The sequence below is a fragment of the Camarhynchus parvulus genome, chromosome Z (assembly GCF_901933205.1).
Source record: "Camarhynchus parvulus chromosome Z, STF_HiC, whole genome shotgun sequence".
Classification (NCBI taxonomy): domain Eukaryota; kingdom Metazoa; phylum Chordata; class Aves; order Passeriformes; family Thraupidae; genus Camarhynchus; species Camarhynchus parvulus.
In genome coordinates, this window is record NC_044601.1 from 38,191,203 (window position 1) to 38,213,528 (window position 22,326).

Here is a 22,326-nt window from a genome sequence, read left to right on the forward strand (position 1 = left end):
TAGACTGCCCTTGTTTCTAAATAGGCAGTTTTTAAACTGGGAGGTTTTAAAGCTCAGTTGAAAGATTTAAAGGCTGAAGACCTTCAGGAAATGAAGACTCACCTTGACAACCCTCCCCAGTTAAGCTCCTAAAAATTAGAATGATCTTTGTGTCCATCCTCTCTTGTAGTTTGTGTCATTCAAGATAATCATCTTGATCCCACCATGTGTTCTTCTAGACACAGAAGTTTAAGACAAAATGTACCCTAACATATTGTGACACACACCTTTCTTCCTAACATGACAGCAATGATCACCAAGCTTCAGGAGGCAGGTTCAGGGTGATAAACCATGACATTGCTTTACAGATCTAATGTCGCATGTGTGTATGTGGATCTGTTTATTCAAATAGGCTTGAGTGCATGGTTAGAGTTAGAAAAGGTTATGGGTTATGTCTTGGATCTTTGGAGGTCAGTTTAATATAGTTTAAAGATTAAAAGATTTTCTCCAACTGAAATTGTGAGAAAAATATCTACACAGTAAAATACAATTTAATAAATAAATAAAACAAAATCAAATTTATTAAATTAAAAATCTAAGCAAGACTATTTGGGCAAAGTAGGAAGAACATTAGTGTATGCTGTACAGATTCGGCTTACTTGTCTGCTGCCTGGCTTAGAGCTGTATGCATGCAGTGATATCTCTGTACTCACTGACTTGTACACATTGTCACTGGAGGCTTGGCTTAATCAGTTGTGAGCTGAAAAAAGTAATATAAATTGGAACCTTTTGTCATGAAGTATTTAAATGTTGATATGCTTTAATGGCTTCGGGGAGAAAATTTAGCATGAGAGATTGTAAGAAACAAGTAATTGATTACATGTAAGAAAGGACTTGAACCTCTAATCAAGTATTACCATATACAGAAAGATCCCTAGCTAGTTATAGCTAAATTCAAATGGGATAATGGTTAGATTTTTTGTTAATTTTAAGTTTTATCAAAAAATGACATTCCTATTCACTTTTTATCTAGTTTTGCATAATACATGCTTACAATGATTTATGGAAAGTTTTCACTGTGTAAATATTGAAGCATATGCTAGACAGCATGCACAAGCAGTGAGGGTTTTATGAAATACAGGCATCTGCATATTTCTCTCTGTTTTTGTTGGGTAAAAAAGGCCAGAAAACTTCTTGCTGAAAATTAAAAAGATAAAGCTTGATATAGCTAGCAGGAGTAGACAAGGAGTATTTAAGAGCAACTTTCTGGTTCCCTGCTTTTTCTATGGCAGCAAGGGTAACCCCATGACTGTCACACCCTTTACTGCCAGTTTCTTTGATCAGTGGGACTTAGCAGCTGCTGAAGGTCTGGTGCTGCTCCTTGTAAATTCTCAAACAAAGTGAAACAAAGGGTGGTGGTGTCTCATCAAGAGGTAACTCATGGAGATAAGTGCCAGCTTTGCGCAGTTAAGATGTGGAGTAATTCCCTGAAAGCACAAAGGGAACCCCTGCATTTATAGGCTTGCCTGCCTGTTCTGTGTATACAGAGAGCTGGCAGAGAGCTGGCATCAGGGAGGGACTGTGTGACATCACCTTCCCCTTACATGTGGGAGTCTGTTACAGGATCTCTACCTACTATTCTCATTAGTTATTGTTGTGCTAGCTGTGATTAACTTTTAATTACTTATATATCGGTTTTTAAAGCATCCATCTATTATATAAGCTTGATTTACAAATGAAAACAAAACCAACACAAAATGTGGCAGTAGTACATTACAAAGCAGCCTGCATCTGGAGGCAGAAAGAGATCCTAATTCAATGTGGGTAAGCAATGTAAATTAGACAATGTTATTTCCATCTTTAAACTATGGGAGTTACAGTTAGAAGGAATTAATATTTGTGATTTGGGATGGGAAATGTGTGCAGATAGATGAGGTCAGATATGACAGCGAAGGCCTGGAGATCAAAATCTGATTCAGATCCGTTTTTGCAACTCCATGTGGGAATTACCCATATGTTGAACTGCTGTGGTTGGTTAGTAGTTGTTGAATTAGATGTAAGAAACTTTAGATCTTACCCAAGGGGAAAGTAGCTAAACTTGTTTAGGTGGAAAAAAGCAAATATAATTTTGGAACTTTAAAATATGAACCTGTCCTTTAATTTTTTTATGGCATTGATGGTTTTTTCCTCCCACGCCTCATCTCATTTAGGCTTGGTTTTGTTTCACTTATTTTTCTTGTTGGGGGTGATATTTGATGTTCCAGATGATTTCTGTTAGATAGTACTGATTGCCTGTAAAATACTGCTACATCAAGAACTGTAAGGACATAGAAATCAGACATGTCCACTGTGCTTAGGGGTGTTCAAAGGTGAACATATTTCCATACTAATGCAGCAAACCAAAACCAGCATCTGCATCATGATGTTTCATTCATCACCATAAAAACAGAATGAACATCTTCTACACATAGATGGGTTTAGGGGCTTTCCATCTGGGTTACCTGGGTAAGATTTTCCAAGTTAATTGCTGTTGAGGGTTTTACTGTCTATCAGGGTTTGATTGTAAATGTTCATGTATGAAGCATTTATAAAGATTTTGTAGTTGTTTCTAAGGTACTGAAACATACATGGCGTTAATCTTCAGCATTAACTTTATACCCAGAGAGATGAACTGAACTGAACATTTTCAAACTGAAATAATAAAACCAACTCTAATCAATTAAATACATGCTTTATTATTTGACATTGCAAAATTATATTTTTTGGTACTCTAGGAAATGTGAAGGAAGAAAAGTATCAATCATTTGAAGATTAAAAATAATTAATTAATTTAATAAATAAAAAAATAAATCCAGGGGGTAAAGGGGCTGGAGGGGATGAAAGGTATTTCAGACTTCATAATCAAACAAGAGTTAATGATTTTTGCAGCAGTGTGTAATCCAAAGTCTTCAGGTAAGGTTCTGAACCTGAGATTCGAGATGTAAAAATATCAGAGGCAGTATGGTGGTGTGTCTTGTAAGGCTTTCAAACTGTCTAATGCATGAGGAAGCATTGGAATAATTCTGGTTTGATGGCCTTCCACATTTCTTGTTGGTTATAGTTACTGTGCTAATTTTATGTCCAGCATTTGCCCAAAAGGAAAGATGCCAATAAAATGATGTATTCATTATATAAGTATTTTAATATGTTTTTATCAATACTTGCTTGAATGGATTGCCTGACATTACATTGCAGAATTTTTAAGTCCTACCTTCAGGCAAATCTCATGCTTACTAGCAAAAATGAAAGTGTGAAATGCTTTTTAATGTATATTTAACAACAGATAGTCTTGTGATTACTGATGTGTATTCTCTCTGGATTTTTCCTTTGCTATCAGAAGGCAATATTAAGAGACAACATTTTTACACATTTATGCTATTTACATCCATCAGATCCTTCTTTTTTACATATTTTTAACTGTCATTGATAAGAAGGCTACAAAAAAAGTAATCTCGCAAGTCTAAACCATACCAAGGTTCCAAGTTTACAATCAATCAATTGCCAGTAATAGTCTGGGGAAAAAGGGATTAAGGTACAAGTCTTAAGTGCTGTTTTCAAGACATTTTGCCTTGCATTGAAGTTTCTTATGAAATGGTTCAGTCTTATATCTGCTCACATCTGAGGAGCAAATCTATCAATTGTATTTATTTAGCTCTTTCTGGTAGTGTTACCATTTAATAGTGATTAAGGCACAATTTTCTGTATTTTACAGTAGTGTGCACAACAGTTCATGTTTTACTAATTTATTCTAAGCAGTAGCATTCTATAGAGATCGCTGTTGTTAAAATAAAAGTACTGAAAGCATTTTAGATCACAGAGTCCCAGGGTCTACATTTTGTGTACTTTGACACTATTAAACTCAATCTGGTTTTCTAACTGTGACTCTAATTACAGTATTTGCATGAATGGAAAGTTTGTGTTGTTTGGTCAAGTTCTATTAACACTGTTTGCATCTTGTTTTTTGAGCTTAGTGTTTCATGTTCAGGCTGCAGAGCACCTTCTTCAATAATTATGCAGAATCAATAAGCTTTTCTTTGTGTTTTGTCTTTGTTGTTTCTTTGATATGGCCTCTAGGATGCTGCAGGCAAGGTGCTGGACCGCTGGGCCATCATGTCCAGGGAAGAAGAGATCATTACCCTTCAGCAGTTCCTGAGATTTGGAGAAACGAAATCTATCGTAGAGCTGATGGCAATTCAAGAAAAAGAAGGGCAGGCTGTGGCTGTGCCATCTTCAAAGACAGATTCAGATATAAGGACTTTTATTGAAAGCAATAATCGCACCAGGAGCCCAAGTCTCCTTGCTCACCTGGAGAATAGCAACCCTTCCAGCATTCATCATTTTGAAAACATCCCGAACAGCCTTGCATTCCTGCTTCCATTCCAGTACATAAATCCAGTCTCTGCTCCACTTCTGGGGCTGCCTCCAAATGGCCTCCTGCTGGAACAGCCAGCAATGAGGCTCCGTGAACCAAGCCTTACAACCCAAAATGAATATAATGAGAGCAGTGAATCTGAAGTTTCCCCCACACCTTTCAAGAATGAGCAAGCATCCAGCAGGAATGCTCTGACCAGCATCACAAATGTGGAGCCCAAAACTGAGCCAGCCTGTGTCTCTCCTGTTCAAACACCTACACCAGTCAATGATTTATCGAAAACAGAGCACACAAAAAGCTCATTCCGAATTCACAGAATGAGGAGAATGGGGTCAGCCTCCAGGAAAGGAAGAGTGTTTTGCAATGCATGTGGCAAAACTTTCTATGACAAAGGTACTCTTAAAATCCACTACAATGCTGTGCACCTGAAAATCAAGCATCGATGCACTATTGAAGGCTGCAATATGGTCTTCAGCTCTCTCAGAAGCCGCAATCGCCACAGTGCTAACCCAAATCCGCGCCTCCACATGCCTATGCTAAGGAATAACCGTGACAAAGATCTAATTCGTGCTACATCAGGTGCCGCCACTCCTGTCATAGCAAGTACAAAGTCCAACCTAACTTTAACAAGCCCTGGGCGTCCACCAATGGGGTTTACCACTCCCCCTCTAGACCCAGTACTACAGAACCCTCTTCCCAGTCAGCTGGTCTTCCCGGCTTTAAAGACTGTCCAACCTGTTCCTCCATTTTACAGAAATTTACTTACTCCTGGAGAGATGGTGAGTCCTCCAACCTCACTCCCGACCAGTCCCATAATACCAGCTGTGAGTGGCATGGAGCAGCATCCCCCTCCTCCTTCAGAGTCATCGGTACCTTCAGTGTTGATGCCCACCCCAGAGCCCAATGCAGACCTTGCCCCCAAGAAGAAGCCAAGGAAGTCAAGCATGCCAGTAAAAATTGAAAAGGAAGTTATTGACACTGCTGATGAGTTTGATGATGAAGATGAAGAGGTGAATGACAGGAGCACAATGGTGAATGACATTGGTCATGACAATCACTGCCATTCTCAGGAGGAAATGAGCCCAGGCCTGTCTGTTAAAGACTTTTCCAAAAGTGATAGAGGCAGATGTATGTCCAGACCAGACATAAGAAGGGCGGACAGCATGACATCAGAAGACCAGGAGCATGAGAGAGACTATGAAAATGAGTCAGAGTCATCAGAGCCCAAATTGTGTGAAGAATCCCTGGAAGGCGATGATCGCCTCCATGAACCTGGTGAAAAATCTATGATGCACAGTGACCGACCTGATGAAAACCACAATGACTCTTCCAACCAGGATGTCATTAAGGTGAAGGAAGAGTATACAGACCCTACATATGATATGTTCTATATGAGCCAATATGGACTGTACAATGGAGGCAGTGCCAGTATGGCTGCTCTTCATGAAAGTTTTGCTTCTACATTCAACTACAGCAGCCCTCAGAAGTTCTCCCCAGAAGGTGAAATGTGCTCCAGTCCAGACCCCAAGATCTGCTATGTTTGCAAGAAAAGTTTCAAGAGTTCCTACAGTGTGAAGCTTCACTACCGAAATGTTCATTTAAAAGAGATGCATGTCTGCACAGTGGCTGGCTGTAACGCTGCGTTCCCATCACGGAGAAGCAGAGACAGGTCAGTAAATATTAATTGATTTTCTGCATTATTAAATGCATTGAATTATGGAAGAATAGGCAGTTTAGGCTATATGAAGAAATAGAGAGATGCACAGTAATGACAAGTGACAATTGTGTTCCCATGACATTGAAACAGATTTATCACTTTAAGATTTTCATTGTTCCTTGGCATTCAGAATAGTATATATTGGGCCATCCTCTTAAGTGACTGCCTGGATAATAAATGTCATTATACTTTCTGTATTCCTGTGAACATGTGTATTGTACTTCTGTTTATAAGCTACAGCCCTCATTACATTTATTTTCTTCTTCCTGTAACATTTAAAACAAGAAAATCTTCTATAAAGAAGTAAATATAGTAAATTATATACAATATAAATATCTCCATTGCATGCATATCAAACCATAGAACTAGGAAGGAGGGCAAAGGTGGATGGGTGGTTGAATGAAAAGATGGAGATAGGTAATAAAGGACTGGAATTATTTCCAGTTTGCTTTTGTATGACCCCTCATAGGGTCATACAAAAGCAAACAAGAAGCATTAGAAGGTTGTTCTTTACTATATTTAAGTATTAAAACTAGGCACTATGTTGTAGTGAGAAGAAGTAAATATTAAGAATTAAGAAAATCATGTCTGATTCTTTAGTAGAACCTACACACATGTCTATCCACTATGGTCATTTAGATTGCATTACTATTTTCTGCATGTGAGCAACTGCCTTCTCCACCAGTGGAACTTATACACATTCAGAGAAAAAAGGCTTCCCTACATATTTTTAAGATCAATCAGGGTATATTCTGCTGGCCCTTCAGATGACATCATGCCTGAGCTATGCTGCATCAATACAAAAGCAGTTGGTCTTAAACAGAAGCACCTGGTCCATAAACTCTTTGGTTTAGGGTTTGTTTTTTTGTTGTTTTGTTTTGGGGTTTTTTTGGTTGTTTTTTTATAGACTTTTGGAATCTTTTTGATTCCTGAGGAGAATGTAATACAAATGGAATTTGTCAAAGTGATAGGATAATACAGGTATTTCATACTTGTGGATAACAACTCTCTCATTTGATGATCATCCTGTCACATAACAAAATCTCTCTGGTTCATGGAGTAATGGTGAAATTCGGTCACCTCTTTTCATTTACTTGTGTTTCATATTTTTTCATTAGGCTGTAAAAATTCAGCAGACACAGGAAGGAAATTAAAACTAGCTAAACATTTCATACACAGCTCCTGATTTGTTTTTGTATTTTTTCATTGAAATTGATGTGGTTTGAAAGGGAATGTTTCTCATCCTTTAAAATGAAAGCAAGTTAGTGTTAAGGATACTAAGGAGCCAAAATTCACTGTTTTGATGAAGAATACCATCCCTAAATATCTCGTGTCTTCTCTTATCATTTATGAAATCCATTAAACAGAAAAATATGAACAAATATAAGAATACAAGTTCAAAACACCTAAGAAGAACAATCTAGGAAGCTTGTATTTTAGTAGGTTAAACTACTAGATACAAAGCAGGTAGATCTAAATTAAGACTCAATTTCTTGTTGTGTGCTGATAAGTTTTATGAGTCTTGAATTTGACAAGGGAAGTATGTGAATCAGTGGCATAATCTATGCTAAGCTTAGATGTGTGAAACCCCTTTCAGTTCCTGAAATCATAATCTTTGTTAGTCAAGAATTTGGTTTAGTCAGTCTGTTTTCTTAAATGAATTATGAAAAATCAGTCATGTACTATACAAAACAGCTTTGAATTGAGCATGTGATACAAGAGCTGATTAGCTTTAGGATGTGGAAATTTATGCAGTGTATTAAATTTCAACTGTAATACATTGAAAGATCAAGGTAGTAATAAAGTTAGCATAGTAAAGTTTTAGGTATTCTAAGAGTAACTGTGACGACATGCATAAAATTTTCCAAGACAAGAACCTGCATATAGGGCACATTTTGAATTTTTTTGTGATATACATAGGATACTACTATTAAGCTTATTGAAAGAAGCATGAAATAAAAAACTGATTTAGTGTCTTAAATTGCAGGCTGCTAATTTAAAGATAAAATTATTATTTGCATATCATTTTGACTTGTGTAATGGACAAGGCCCTCTTCTTACATCATTCCATTAGTAACATTCAGAATATAATTGAGTTATGTGCTGCATCTGGAACAAAAGATTTTTTTGCATATTATATTTTTTAATGGTTCTGTAATTCAAAAAATTCAAAGGTAATTCAAAAATTCAAAGACAAAACTTTTCATTTTGTCTGTCAGCTACTTAAGTAGGACTATTCATTTCTCAGGTTTGTCTTTTAGGTTTAAGTGTCCTCAAAATCTGAGCATGCCTGGTACAATTTGTGTGCAGAAATGAAAGCATATGTACAATATGTCAAAGAAAGCAAATGAAAGATTTAAGTAACATTTTCTAATACTTTGTCTAAAAAAGGGCAGTTTTGTTAAAAAAAAAACTAGGAAGTAAAAGTTAAATCAATGTGTTCTCTCCCCCTGACCCCATTTTTTTGGGGCGGGGGATGTTTGGGTTGTTTTTTTGTTTTTGTTTTTGTTGTGGGAATGATTTTTTGTTTGTTTGCTTCTTTGTTTTGTTTGTTTGTTTGGGGGTCTTTTGCAAACTGTTTAATTACCCCCAAAATTTTTCCATTAAATTTCTTTTAGTTTTTTTTTCTCATCATCCTTTTGAATATATATATTTTTCTCTTTTTTTTTGTGAGAGAGAGTATATGCAGTTCCCAGCTTTTCAGATTATGGAGACTACCAAAAAGATAACTAGATAATTAGATTAATAGGATTGCAAAGTTGAGAATTTCTTCTGGCCACTTAAATCAATTTCACTTAAAAACTCAGGAGTGTTTTGCTAACAATTGCTGTATGAGAAATAAGGGTTAGCTACCTACAGCCCACAATAATAACTCATGGATAATATTTGAAATGGATTTGCATCCCATTTTGCACTCATTACGAAAGTCTCTGTGATTTGCTTGTGCTATGAGTCATGTTATCTTTGATTAGCTGGAGTGTCTTTGCTTTGAAAATTAAAATGAAATTTTTTTTCAGTACTTCCAGTACAATCTCTGTAATGAAATCAGAGTTCTAACTATTCCATAGCTTACAGTCTTATGAAGTTTTTATCCTTTTTTGTCATTTTATGAAGCCTATTACTAGCATTATATTAATTATATTATTAATCCTAGTATAACTAGTTAGATATCTAAAACTCACAAGTCCAGCTATGTTCTATAATAAAATACAAGTTTAAGTGGAGATAGATAGCATTGGCTGATTATTTTTGTTCCTTTAGAGGCATCTGATTTGGCTTAAGTCCTTTTCCAATGTAACTCTAGTTAATCAAAGGTTAATCAAATATTCGCCCTTGTACATACACAAAACCCCAAATTGTTGATAGCAGGTGGAGCTACTGTAAAAGGGGCTTTGGAAAGCAGGGGTTGTGATACAGACTGCTTGTTACCAGAGGTAGCATATCACATCAGGAGAAAAAGCAGTGCTGCTTGGACAATGGAGACGTTTTATCTGTGTCAGAGCTGTAAACCCTGCCTTTGCAGAAAGCATCATGTAGCAATTTGTGCTAAGGTTGACCAAATCTACCTTTATCATTCCTGCATCATTCCTGCCAAGGTCAACACCTGCATTAATATCCTTCTGCCTGCAGTGTTGGAATATCCACTGAGATCTTTGGCCAACCAGTGCTAATCTTTGCAAATTATGATCAAGATCACCAGAAGATTTTAGAGTCCCACTTTGCGTGTGGTTTTTTTTCAATTCAGGAGGAAGGGAAGCAAAGTAAGTCTTCTTTTCCTTACTATCAAAGACCCAGAAATTCTGTTATCCCTTCTAAAAATTAAACAATATTGTTTTCCAATAGTCAAGCTCCATTTAGCCTAGATATTTTTAAAAGCACCTATTTTCATCATTCTTTTGAGTTACAAGTATCATCACTCATTAAATTACCCTTAATACCTAGATTTTTTGGTCTTTTCCTCAGAGTTGTCTTTCTGACTTCCTTACCTAGAAGCACAAGACTTGAGTAAACCACTTTTTCATCCATACTTCAACAACCACTTCCTGAATGGCTGTTCATCCATTTCTGTTCCTGTATTTACTTCAGATGTCCTTTCTTCTGAAGACATGATGTTCAGGCTAAGTCTTGTTGCAAAAAGACAATGGAGAGTAAATAGGAAAAGAGACAATATTAAAATTTTTGTCAGAAACAATGTCATAAGCCTCCCTTTGAATGGAAAGACATCTTTTCAAGTAACTTTTTAAATGGAAAAGAGATGGGAAGATGATACATTCCCTTGAGGACTGGCCATTTGAATGGAATGATTTGCCCTTGTGGATTGAATTCTCTCTGGAGTCAGAGAAGATCTGGCCTGCAAGTGAGAAGAAAGGGCCAGTGGCCACAGTAGTCAGATTCCCCTGGGATCTCTTTCCCAGCCTCATCCGTGAGCTTTATCCCAGCACACACTGTTTTCTCTACTAAGAGCTGGGTGTAGATAATCCTTGAAGTCAGTGCAGGGTACAGCTGCTCAGATAATGATCCTGAATAGTGGATGAAATATGTAGATGGGAGAAGGGAAGAATTATTTCCTGACCAAAGGGGACTGCAATGCCAGAATTTCATCTAAGTCTGAAGTAAAGGTCTGAAAGGTGCAACTTAGAGTTGTTGGCTTCATTTTGGTCTCTCACCTATGAGAGCCAAGAATTTTATGGTCAAAACCAGTGATGAAACAGGTAGTAGGTGGACCTTTTGCCTCCATTAGGTCTTGCTGAGAAACTTTTTTTCTTTCTTTTTTTCTTTTTTGGAGGAGAAATAGAGCCATCTTCTCAGTTGGACTTAGTGCATGCTAAATCCCCATTGCATGTCAGTATTGGCAGTATTAAAATCAGTTTAAATGAGGGGCTTAAGCTAGGACACATTAATAACAATAGGTGACTATGTTTTCCTTTCTCTCAAAGTGTGGAAAATAAATTAATTCTCAATGTACCTGTTCAGAAGAACAAACCAAAACTTTTCATTTTTTCTGTCTGCTGCTTAAGTAGGACTATTCATTACTCAGGTTTGTCATTTAGGTTTAAGCTTTCTCAAAATCTAAGCATGCATGCATATGCATGTGCATGTATGTGTGCGCACATGTGTATGTGTTCCACAAGATGGGAAAGGTAATTGAGCCCCATGAATAAATTTTAAAACAAAATAATATCTGCTCAGGGTGACTTATAAATAAATATGAGGCAACTATTGATGCCAAGTGTGATCATGCCATTTGATTGCAAGTTAAATCAGTCCAGATTTAAAAACGTAAACTCCTTGATTTGTATGGAGCAAGACATCTGTAGGTGGTTTATTAAAACCTGCTGATGTTTCCAGAACTAAATTTGTGCAGATATGGGCCTCTGGGTAGCTGTATGGAAAAAGGAGAAACATACTTTTTGTCTGGTTACCTGACTTCCAGCCCTTGTACAGGTGTGCTTGAATAAATTAACATCAGTTACCTATGATGAGGCGCTGCAAACATTATCAAGGGAGGTGAAGATGTGAGAAATCTGTTACCTGCCTCCTGTTATCCCCTCCTTGACACAATCATCCTATTGGGCTTGGAATCTTCTGCAAATAACTTTTTAGAGAACCATTTTCTATAAATGCTCTCAATTCTAGCTCCAAGAAATATAAGACTTTGCATCAGTCCATGATAATTATTACTGTATTCCCCAAATATAATTAGCTGTCACGTACAACTTGAATTTCCTCCAATAAGAACAAGAAAATCCAGTTTTACAACACTGGGTGTTTGATGAACCATTTGTGAAGAGACAAAAATTGTATCTGATACATTTTTAAAAATATAAACACATTTTAGACCTGTACTATTGTTTCTGGACGGAATGCAGTTCACAAAGAGACTAGCTGCATATCCAATACAATTGAATGAACCATTAGGTTTTCTCTTGCAGAGACACTAAGATGTGTGTCATTGCTAATGTTCACATAACTCTTCCTTACCCAAGAGAAACTGTATCATAAAGAAACATTTTGTGCCACCTCTAACACAGATCTACTGATCTAACCTCTTCCATGAGTAGTCATGTTGAACACAGACTGCCTGTCATATTGCATACTCACCAATGTGAACAGAAGAAGCAGAATTAAAACTAGAATGCATATAAAAATGTCTTTATAAGATGTTTAAGTAGATTTTAAATAAGATTTTTAAATTTAAAAGAAAATAAATAAATTGAAGCACAAGTCTACTTATGTGAGCAAATATCAAAGCATCAGTTCTGGTGTGGAGGTAGTTTTTTCCAACTACATACAGTCATTTATTTGGGATTTGAATTGGAGGTGGTGGTTATTTTTTAAAACAACTTGCTGTCTACATTTTCTTATTCTGCTTTGGTATACAAAATTTTGACACTTAGAGAGGGAGAATACAGTTTTTTATGCAGTTCAAGAAGCCTCATTTTTATATTAAATGAGCCAAGATATTTTCAGTGACCTGAAAAACTTTATTTAAACAAACTGCTACACCAGGATTAACATAGGTGGGAAGCATAAGTAAAACATTGAAAAGACTAGCCAAAAGCAGAACATGTATTGAGCAATATTTTTGCCTGGTATTTATTGTGACAAATAGTGTAAATGTTTAATGTGTTTTGTCCAAGTTTCCTGCATAAGTTCTGTACGTTTTCTGTTGGGTGAATGAGGTTATCTGGGAAGACAGGACAGGGAACATGACAGCCTATCATAATCCTGGTTGCCCCTAGGTTCCTAGAAAATACTGGAAGAACCACAAATTTTCCAGAGAGTGGGAGACATTTATTTTTCATTCATCTGAGTAGGTGTAAAGCTGTTCCCCATGTAAGAAGATGTCCCATCTTCCCTAGAGTCTTTTGGAAGTAGGTTAAATAAAACATCTACCCACGTAAGTTCCTCCAGGGAAAGCCTCTAGCTGTTCTTTTATACTTTAGAGCAGAAGGTTGTAAGATTTCTGCTACAGTGAAAGAAGCTGTAGTTTACAGATAGAAGATAACGCCAGGATGCTGCATCCAAAAGTCTGGGTGGAACAAGACACTGCACACTCTCAGGTGCAGGAGTCTGGGGAGAAATAATGAACAGTGAGAGGAACAAATTTGTGTCAGGAATAGCTGTGTGTTTACTGCCCTTTGGATTTACAGCTTTCAGTGAAGGACAGAGACAGGCAGGCAGGTAAATGCTGTCATACATATGATCATGATCCATTCAGTTGTCAGCTGTGCATGTCTGTTTGAAAAGAGACATTTTCAAATCAAGAAGTAAACTTTTCATCAGATCTTATACCCTGACCAAAGCTTATTAATAGCTGAGACCATTTTCTTTTCCCCATAATGACGATGCTGCTCTTTCCCCTAGATTTGAGCTGTTTCATTCATTGGAACATGAACTGAGTGACTGTGTTGGGACATATACGAATTAATGTGAGTAAGAAAATTGGTGAGGCAAGTCTTATGAATGAAAACAAACAAGCAAACAAACAAACAAACACACACACACACACAAAAAAACCTGAAAGAGGGAAAATTTACCATGTGTAGATGCCTCAAAATAGCTATAACGCTTTGTTAAATGATAGTGTGCCAGTTCTATCAGTATATCTAGATAGAGGTTGACATTTCAAAATATATTTTGAAGTAGAATTATGTAGCAGGTGATCAGTATGTTAAAGCAAAGATCATTTGGATTTCTGTTCCATTGCTTTTTGACAAAATACATCTTAGCTACTAAGGCAGGTGAGACAGGAGAGTTTTCCACTGAAATACATCATAGTAAAATATGTTACTCAAAAACAGTTGTCAATTTATGGGCTCTGGGGAAAAGAAACTCAAAATCTAACTTCTCTAAACCTGGAACATTTTTTTTATGATTATACAAGCTGCTAGTCATTAGCAATATGACAGGGAGTAAAAGCAAATTTGTGAAGTAGAGCCTATAGTTTCAGAAATATACTGTTCAGTTAGAAAATATTAGTGGTAAAGCTAAAAATACTGGTCACTGCTTATCTCAGGGTGATCCTGAAGGAAGACACACAGAGTTATGAAAGAGAATTAAGTGCTCCACAGTGTCAAGGAAGAGACCACTGTGTAGGCACTGCAAGTGCACTGCAAGACACTGTGCACAGCTTTTTACTACCCCTTAATCCTGACTAGCAGTACTAGAAGTTTGCTGTCCTTTGTCTCTTCAGGCAAGCAGTGCCACACATCATGTGGCAGTATTTGTGATGCTATGCTGTAGTACCTCAGTAGAAACCACTCATTCACGTCCGGCACGTACGCATAAAATGTTCTCTAATGGTACCTTCTAGAAGTACCTCAGATGGTCTTTTGGGACCTGAGGTAACATGGGAATATCTCAGGTGAGATACCTCTTATGGCTCATCACAAGTTAAAATTTTAATGGCAAACACTGGATATTTCCTGACGACAGTTTTAAGCCCACTACTTCTAAAAAAAGATCTAAGGCTTTTTGTAGTGCTTCCTGCTTTCCAGCAATATCTTTTAAATGAGCAGTTTGCCATGTGCTAAGAAAACTATTCTTTAAATTTTTTTTTTAATTAAGAGTCTATTTCACATTTAAGCTTGCCCTGAACAGCATAGCTTTAAAAGATCTGTCTAAGAAATAATTTAACATTTTTGCCATGAGGCACCTTCAAGCTTCATATAAATGGACCTGGAAGAGAAATGAAAGGGTTTTAGATTTGCCAGAAATGTATGCTCCCATAAAGGAGAAAGAATTGCAGGATTTTGTTGGCATTGTGAATAAATCTAAAATGGTTTGGTTTGTGTGGGGAAAGCAGGGGAAGAGAAGGAAATAATAAGATTGTAATAAGAAGATATTTTTTGCTGTCACTTTGGTTTTGTTTTTTTTTTCTTTTGAACAAAGAAGGGTAAGAAAGTCCCAAGCTGTATGTCTCTGTCAAACTATAAGAGTCTAAAACACAAAATGTAAATTATAGGGTTTATAAGTTGTTTTTTCCAATGCTACTGAAATTTTTTTCAATGCTTTACAAACTTTATTGCTTGTTTTATTAACTAGGGAAAAGTGTTTCACATTTCCAGTTCAATACAGTTTTTTTCCCTTTCTTTCCCTCTTCCTCCCTCTCTTCTTTTCTTTGTTATGCCAGAATAAAGAAAGTAATTACAGTTCAGCCACTTACAACAGAAAATACAAATGGGACATAGTTAATTTTGCGGCCTGTAAACCTTAGGTTGTACTTTTGTGTTTTACACACAATATGCAGAAATAAAAATAGACCAAAGGTATGTGTGCCTGTGGATGTGTGTACTGAAGGAAAGACATACATTATGTTATTAGATAAGGATGTAAAAGTACAATGGATAGAAAGAGAACTTGGATTCCCTCTCAGATGGTAAATGAGCCGTTGTTTCAAGATGAAGATGCACACGGATATATGTACAATATATACATTATATATTTTGCAAGACTGAGAACCAAGATTTCATGAGGAGGGGCCCTGGCAGGAATGATAACAGATCCTGCACTGGATGTCTCTCAGGTCTGATAGCCAGATAGGGGAACAGCACTAATTCTGCAGCCTTTTTAGTCTGTTCTGTCACAGAAGGGGCACTGCTGGGTCAGTCAGCTCACTAGTAATTGTGTTTTACAGACTTCTAAAGCAATTGGCTCAGTCAGTCCCAATTCAATAAAAGTGTAGAGTGAGAGTGAGAGCACTTTTGTTCTATTTTTTACTTGAAATTATTTCATTCAGCAGTCTGTCTTTTTTATTACCAGGATTTGACATTAGCACTCCAAGCTATATTAGCATCCATTTCAGCAGTTCAGTAATGGTATTAAAAAAACACTTAACTTCAACGGTGAATGGTTGTATGACAGTACCATAAAAATCCACATTAAAAAAAAACTTATGTATTTGTCCCTGCAAATTATTTTTCACTCGTTTAACCGCTTCAAAACTACACTCTCTTGACTGGTGTTTGCAGGAGCTTTAGCAGCAAGGAAGGCTTGTAAAGGGGCTGCAACTGCATCAACAATGGCATAAAGAGAAAAATTAAGACATTTGAAGAAGAAGAAAAATGCGATAGGACCGTGCAAGCACACATACATATACAACAAAGACCTTTCATTTTGAGTGGGTACCTGTCATTCATCAACTGAAGTAAGATTTTTAAACTCAAATCACTCGAGGTAAAATCTTTGGCATCTTCCAGATTTCTGGGATTTAATTTTGAACCCAGCACTCTCCAAGCTTGGGATGGCAGCCTAACTATCTTGGCACTGCAGTGCATTCATAAATGACTGCATTAGTTTCTAAATTTTGATTAAACATTCTGTAATTAATCAATGGTAGACATGAAGCAGTTGGCAAGGTCCAGAGCTGCAAAATGTTTAAGACATAAAACATTACAAAGTAATTAGAATGTGCTCCTTCAAGAGAAGGATTGCCTTCAATAAAGAGGTAAATGATAGCATCATGTTTATTGTGGACGTAGGCAGCCAGTGCAATATGATAAACTGCAGGAGATACATGTATCAGTAATCATCCACATTATTAGTGTCATTAATCATAATTCTAAAAATATGACAGCAGCAGCCAACTTTTTGACCAATTTTGCCTCTGCCTGTTGGCCGTTATAACTTCACTAATAGACTGCAGAGCTCCTGTGCGTGGCAGTTTGCATTGAGAATGGAAGGTTAATTATATTTGAGCTGCTGATTCCTTCTCTCCTCGGAAAAGACTGAGCACTTTGACAATCCCAGGAGCTCACTGCTGTTAAACCAGTAAAAGTACTTTATTGAAATTTTCTTTGTTGGTCAGGAATGAGTAGATGTTTCAAATGAGATATAAGCGCCAGGCTGGGACAGCCGCTAATGTTTCTTCCAAAATAATCCTTGGACAGCAAGCTGAACCTAGATATCTTTGCACATTCTCCTGTGGATGAGTAAAAAGTTGAGAATTTAATAAATGCTGACGATAACATGTATGGAAGGATCTCAGAGAATTGAAATTATTGAGAAGTTGGGGCATCAGTGAAAGGAGGTTTTAGGATAATCAGCTATCTGTGGACCTGGTAGGGGTCTTTATTTAGTAATTTAAAATTACTAATAGAGGAACCCTATTGAAATGCCTCATCTATTTGGTTTATAGTTCCTCTGGTATTATATAAATAAAAACAGCATTTTTAGACAAACAAACATTAGGAATGAAAATTTGATCAAAATAAATAGTTTGCAGATTTGCTGTGGCACCTGAAATTGTACAAAACTATCCCTGGACCTCAAGTTTTATTGTTATTATTTTGAACTTGAGATTCAATCAATAAAGAATCTGTAAATCTCCTAAGCAAACCATAAGATAATGTGTTGCTGTGCATCAACGTCTAGAGAAAATGTTTGGTTTGAAATCAGAGCCAGGGGAAAACTAGGAAATCTATATGAATTTTTTCTTTATTTCTGCATAAACCGAAACTTGGAGTTCAGTGAAATTCATGAGTGACATGCTGAACTTAAGGGTCTGTTTGTCTAAAAACTTGCAAAATTATCACTTTTGGCTGTAGCAGTAAAATTAAATGAAGGATGAAAACTTCTGATGGCAAAACTTGGTTCATGTAAAATTTAGATCATTTAGGTTTAAAAAGAAATGTTAATGCATGTATTCTTCATCGCTTCAGTATTTCTTAAGGGAAAATGCATCTTGTGTCAAGGACTAGCAAATACTTCAACAGAGTGGGTTTGAGCACTTCATGCATGACTGCAGTACACTGCACCAGCTAAACTTCTCTGTAGAGCTTGTGTAAATTGTAGAAAAAGCTTTGGAGTGATAGACAGCAGTGCTAAGCACCTGTTATGCCCATCAAAGGACTTTGTCATATGTATAATGACTTCTTGTGCTTGTAACATTGTGACACTGCGTTAGTTCACTTAGAAAATATATCAGATAAAAAATATGTCAGAAAAATCCTCTTATTCTAAACTTTCTCAGCCAGTCCGGATATTAGACAGGAGTGCTGGCTATTTTGTAATGAATCTGTTTTGCTTCCAGGCAGCTAGTAAAGTGAGAGGTTGAAGTGTTGCAACTCAGTTTTGATCTTTTCTCAGCAACTTTGGCAAGTATGCCAGTTGTTGTGCTTTTCGTTTGTAACATCTTTTGATCTTTAATGGACAACAATAGTAATATATTAAAGAGGTCACCATAACCTCAATGCTTCTGAGCACACACAACTCTTGTGAACGTGTAATTCTGTTCACACCATAAGGACCATTTCATTAAACACCTTAATAGGTATGTACTGAATTACTGCACCTTTCAAAAGTCCCAAGCCTGACAGATTGGGTTTTTTTAATTATTTGGTAGCAGAAATTGCCAACAAATATCAGTTTCATATTTAACCTGAGCATTTGCCCGCACAGTCAACTATCCTGCCTTCCTAAATGCTATCACCGCATTAACATTTTTTATGCATTCCATGGTGATGATAAATTGTTTTCTGACTCTAACTGTGGATTAAGTATGCAAAAGGCATGTTTGCCACTGCCAACAAACCAATAATTCTCACTAACATCTTCAGAGTTACAACATTTATAAAGTTGCAAAGTGGAGTAAACAAACCATCTGTTTGGCTTTACCATATATGTCATGCTCTCTTATTAGCATATTACAATTCATTTAGTAAACAAATTTGGTGATTTTGTTCATGTCAAAGTTAGAGGGAGCTTGAAGATGATTAACATTCCTGGGACAGGCACATTAATACATTGCTTCCTCTGCAAAGTTAAATGGCTTCTCAGGAGAATCACCCCTTGTTGACAAGATGAGACTGTCAATTTTGTTTGCCTGCCACATTAGGGGCCGTAAGGGGATGGGAAGCTCTGAGAAAGAGGAGCAGTGTAGGCAGCATAATTCACTGTGAATTGAAAAAAGAAGTCTAATTCTGATAAATGGTCGACCCCAATACATCCTACCTGTTATTACAACAGACGTGCCGTATCTGTGCAGTAAATTAGTTAAACCCCTAAAGAGTTTGATAGGAGCTTATCTTCAAGTGAATAATTTGAGTGTAGAGGGAGCTGTCTTCGTGACCAGTGTGAGTGATTTGTTTCATATTGAAAGGGATTGAAATGACTGGGCTCCACATCTTTAATTTGCAAGAACTTGCTTGTCCTTTATTTCCTGTATTTAATAAGCGCTGGGGTTTTTTACTTTTTTTAATAGGTGCTGAACTGTATTTTACCTTTTGAATTTTCTTCCTATGAAAGGTTAATATTTTTCAGATTCTATGCAATTTTAGGCCTTGCAAGCTGATGCTATTACCTTGTTCATGTAGAAATGCCATGGTTTTATCAGGTAGTATAGTATTTTTGCTTTGACTCTTTCTGAAGTGTAGCCTGTATACCTACTTTTCCCCTAACACTCAGAGGCAAATTAAATATGATCAAATACATGGAAACACTAATGTACAGACTTAAACCTTGTCCCTGTTCAGATAAATGTGAATTTTATAATTTAGGTCAGATCAGGATCTCAAACTGTTACAATCTTTGCTTAGATTTATGGATTTTTTTCTTTTTAATTAAAAGAACACAAAACAAAACAAACCCTGTATCAAAGACTGCTGATAGAGTGGCAAAATTAGAACAGTAAGTGAGACAATAATTTCTTTAACAGTTTCTGTTACTAATTAAATTCCAGGAACTGTTTTATTCTTGGTTCTCATAAGCAAATGGGAGAAATGATTGCTGCTTCTTTCTTGAAGAATTATCAGAATTGAGGCCATTTCTTTCTCATAAATATGTACACTGTTATATTTAGCCAGAGTCTTACTTTCTTGGTCTTTGATTTTAGCCGCATGAAACTCAGCACTTTCAGTCTGCAGAGATTCTGAGAAAGCATAAAATTCTGGGTTTTCTTTCCATAGTGTTCACCTATTCTGGGCCTTTATATGAGTTTCAGGCTTAAACAAGCAGGAAAGGGATATGAAATTGAGGTAAGAACATATTACTAAATTGTGTTAGCAACAAAAATAATGTGAAAATTTAAACAAAACCAAAAGTCTTAATTCTCTTTGCCTTTGAGGTGAAGAGAAGCAAAGACAACAAAGAAAATGTTTCCTTTAACATTTCATTATAGGTAAAAATATATACTGAATACTGAGCTGAAGAAAAAAATCTCACAGGAGGGGTAATGAAAATTTCATTATTTGTATTTTAAACCAGATAGATGGAGCTTAGGTGTAAACTAAGTATACCAGGAGGATAGCTTTTATGGGGCCTGTACAACTAGAGCAGTAACTTCCATATCTAGCTTTAATAAGATGTTCATCAGTTTGTACGTAAATCATCAGCCAATTGTGTTCTGGCCTTTGATTTTCTAACAAAACCTTCTCAAACTGCTGGAGATCTTGCGTTTTCAGGTTTTATAACCCAATAGTAGCTTCTGTCTTCCTTAAGAAAAACAAATCTACTATCATTTGGAAAAAACATCATTAGACAAAAAATAATTTTATGCTGTCTTTACATGAATTAAGTCTCAAAATATAATTTTATAGTGTTACTTAATGCTGGGATCACTTATTGATCTTGAAACAAAGCTGACCAAAGACTGATGGCCTCCTGTTGTCATGTTCTGTTTGTGATTTCTTTGCAGTGTTAGAATGGTAGGGCTCGGTGGTATTAATTTATCAAATCATGTGTTTGCCAGAAAAGTCGCATTCAGAATATCTGAAATGTAAGAAATTGGGATGGTGGCTTTCTTGGAAACATAGGAAGAATGGTTGTGGCTGGATACAACTGGAAATGTGGAAATAGTTTCAGAATTTTAATGACCAATACAGTTTACTTCGATGGTTGACTGAGATCTTTATCAGGGAGCTTTGTCATTTACTGTCAGACAAGAAGTAGTAGCTAGGACATTTAACTGCGACATCGGTTGGATTGGCTTTTCTGTCTCACTGCATCAAGCAGTGGAAAATGGGTTTACACAGTCCTTAACTGACTGCCCTAACAACCGTGCATCTCTTTCATTCTTGCTCCCTTTTTCTCCCTCATCCCATAATATTTAAGTATAATCATACTTTCCTCATGCTAAAATAATTAATAAAATAATACTATATGCTTAATTTTCAACAGCCTGTCATATTCTGAGCTGTGAACACATTCAACCTAATTTTTCTTGCAGTTGGTTTTGTGACCTCTATAATGCTGACATCTAAATAAACAGCTCTATAATGCTCACATCTAAAAAAAACAGCTCTCTTAATCTGAATTCTCTGTCTCTGCTCTGTGCATCAGAGATGAGGTGTGCCCTGGTGCAGATAGGACTGCAGCTATGTGCGCATCCAAATTTGGCCTTGAGTCATCCATAGGAATCATGCCAGTTTCTATACCAGGACAAATTCTACTGTGATAAATCCTTCTCACTCACTTCAAAATGAAATTAAAAGACTGACTAAATAAAAAAACTAAACTAAAGTGGCCATTACATTTTTTCTTTTCAACAAATGGACAGTAAATTAACAAAATCAGATTCCTGGACAAGTGTAGAAGGAAACTGCTAAAGAGACCTCAGTCACGATTTATGATCTGTGTAAATAGAATGTACATTTAATTGACCATATTTCCTAGGCTTATAATCCCCTTCCTTCTGTTGGTGCATAGTGCATCTGTCACTAAGAAATTTGCAAGTAGTAGGTGGGGTGTAACCAACAATGAATTCTGGTAAAGAAAGAATACTTCCATGAACTGCACAAGAGAAGGAAAATAGTACCACAAGTGGGATCATGCCCAGAATCAGGAAGCTTCTGTAACTGTTGTAGGATTCTGCATTGCACTGCTGCTGAAACTCCTGTCTGAAAAGGCAGCGGTGAACTTAGAGGTTGACATTTCACCATAACCACACATCTTATGTGTATGATCATTATCATTATCATCCTCATGGCAGAACTGCTCCATTCTTATGGCCAAATTCACTCTAGTGAGAGCTTTGCATACACTTTTGCCTTCCATCTAAGTCATTAATTAACATTAACTTGGAAAGTGTGGTGTTTATGTCAAAAAAATCAGATATTCTGGGTCCTAGAATTTGCTCAAACTTCCTTGCCACAACAAGCTACATTTCAAAGCATCTTGGAAAAAATACCCTCCTCATTTTTATGGGTATCTGACATGTAGTACAGACCTCAACAGGTATTCGGACATTATTTGCCCCAGACAGTATTTTCAGAACCAACCC

General features: G+C 36.5%; 1 protein-coding gene across 1 annotated transcript in view; it reads left to right on the top strand.

Moving 5' to 3' along the window:
- Positions 1-22,326, top strand: part of BNC2 (basonuclin 2) — an 81,444-nt gene that overhangs the window by 53,500 nt on the left and 5,618 nt on the right. Inside the window, exon 2 of the mRNA XM_030969446.1 lies at positions 4,093-6,059. Coding sequence (XP_030825306.1) covers positions 4,093-6,059 — 1,967 coding nt within the window. The remainder of the gene's footprint in view (positions 1-4,092; positions 6,060-22,326) is intronic.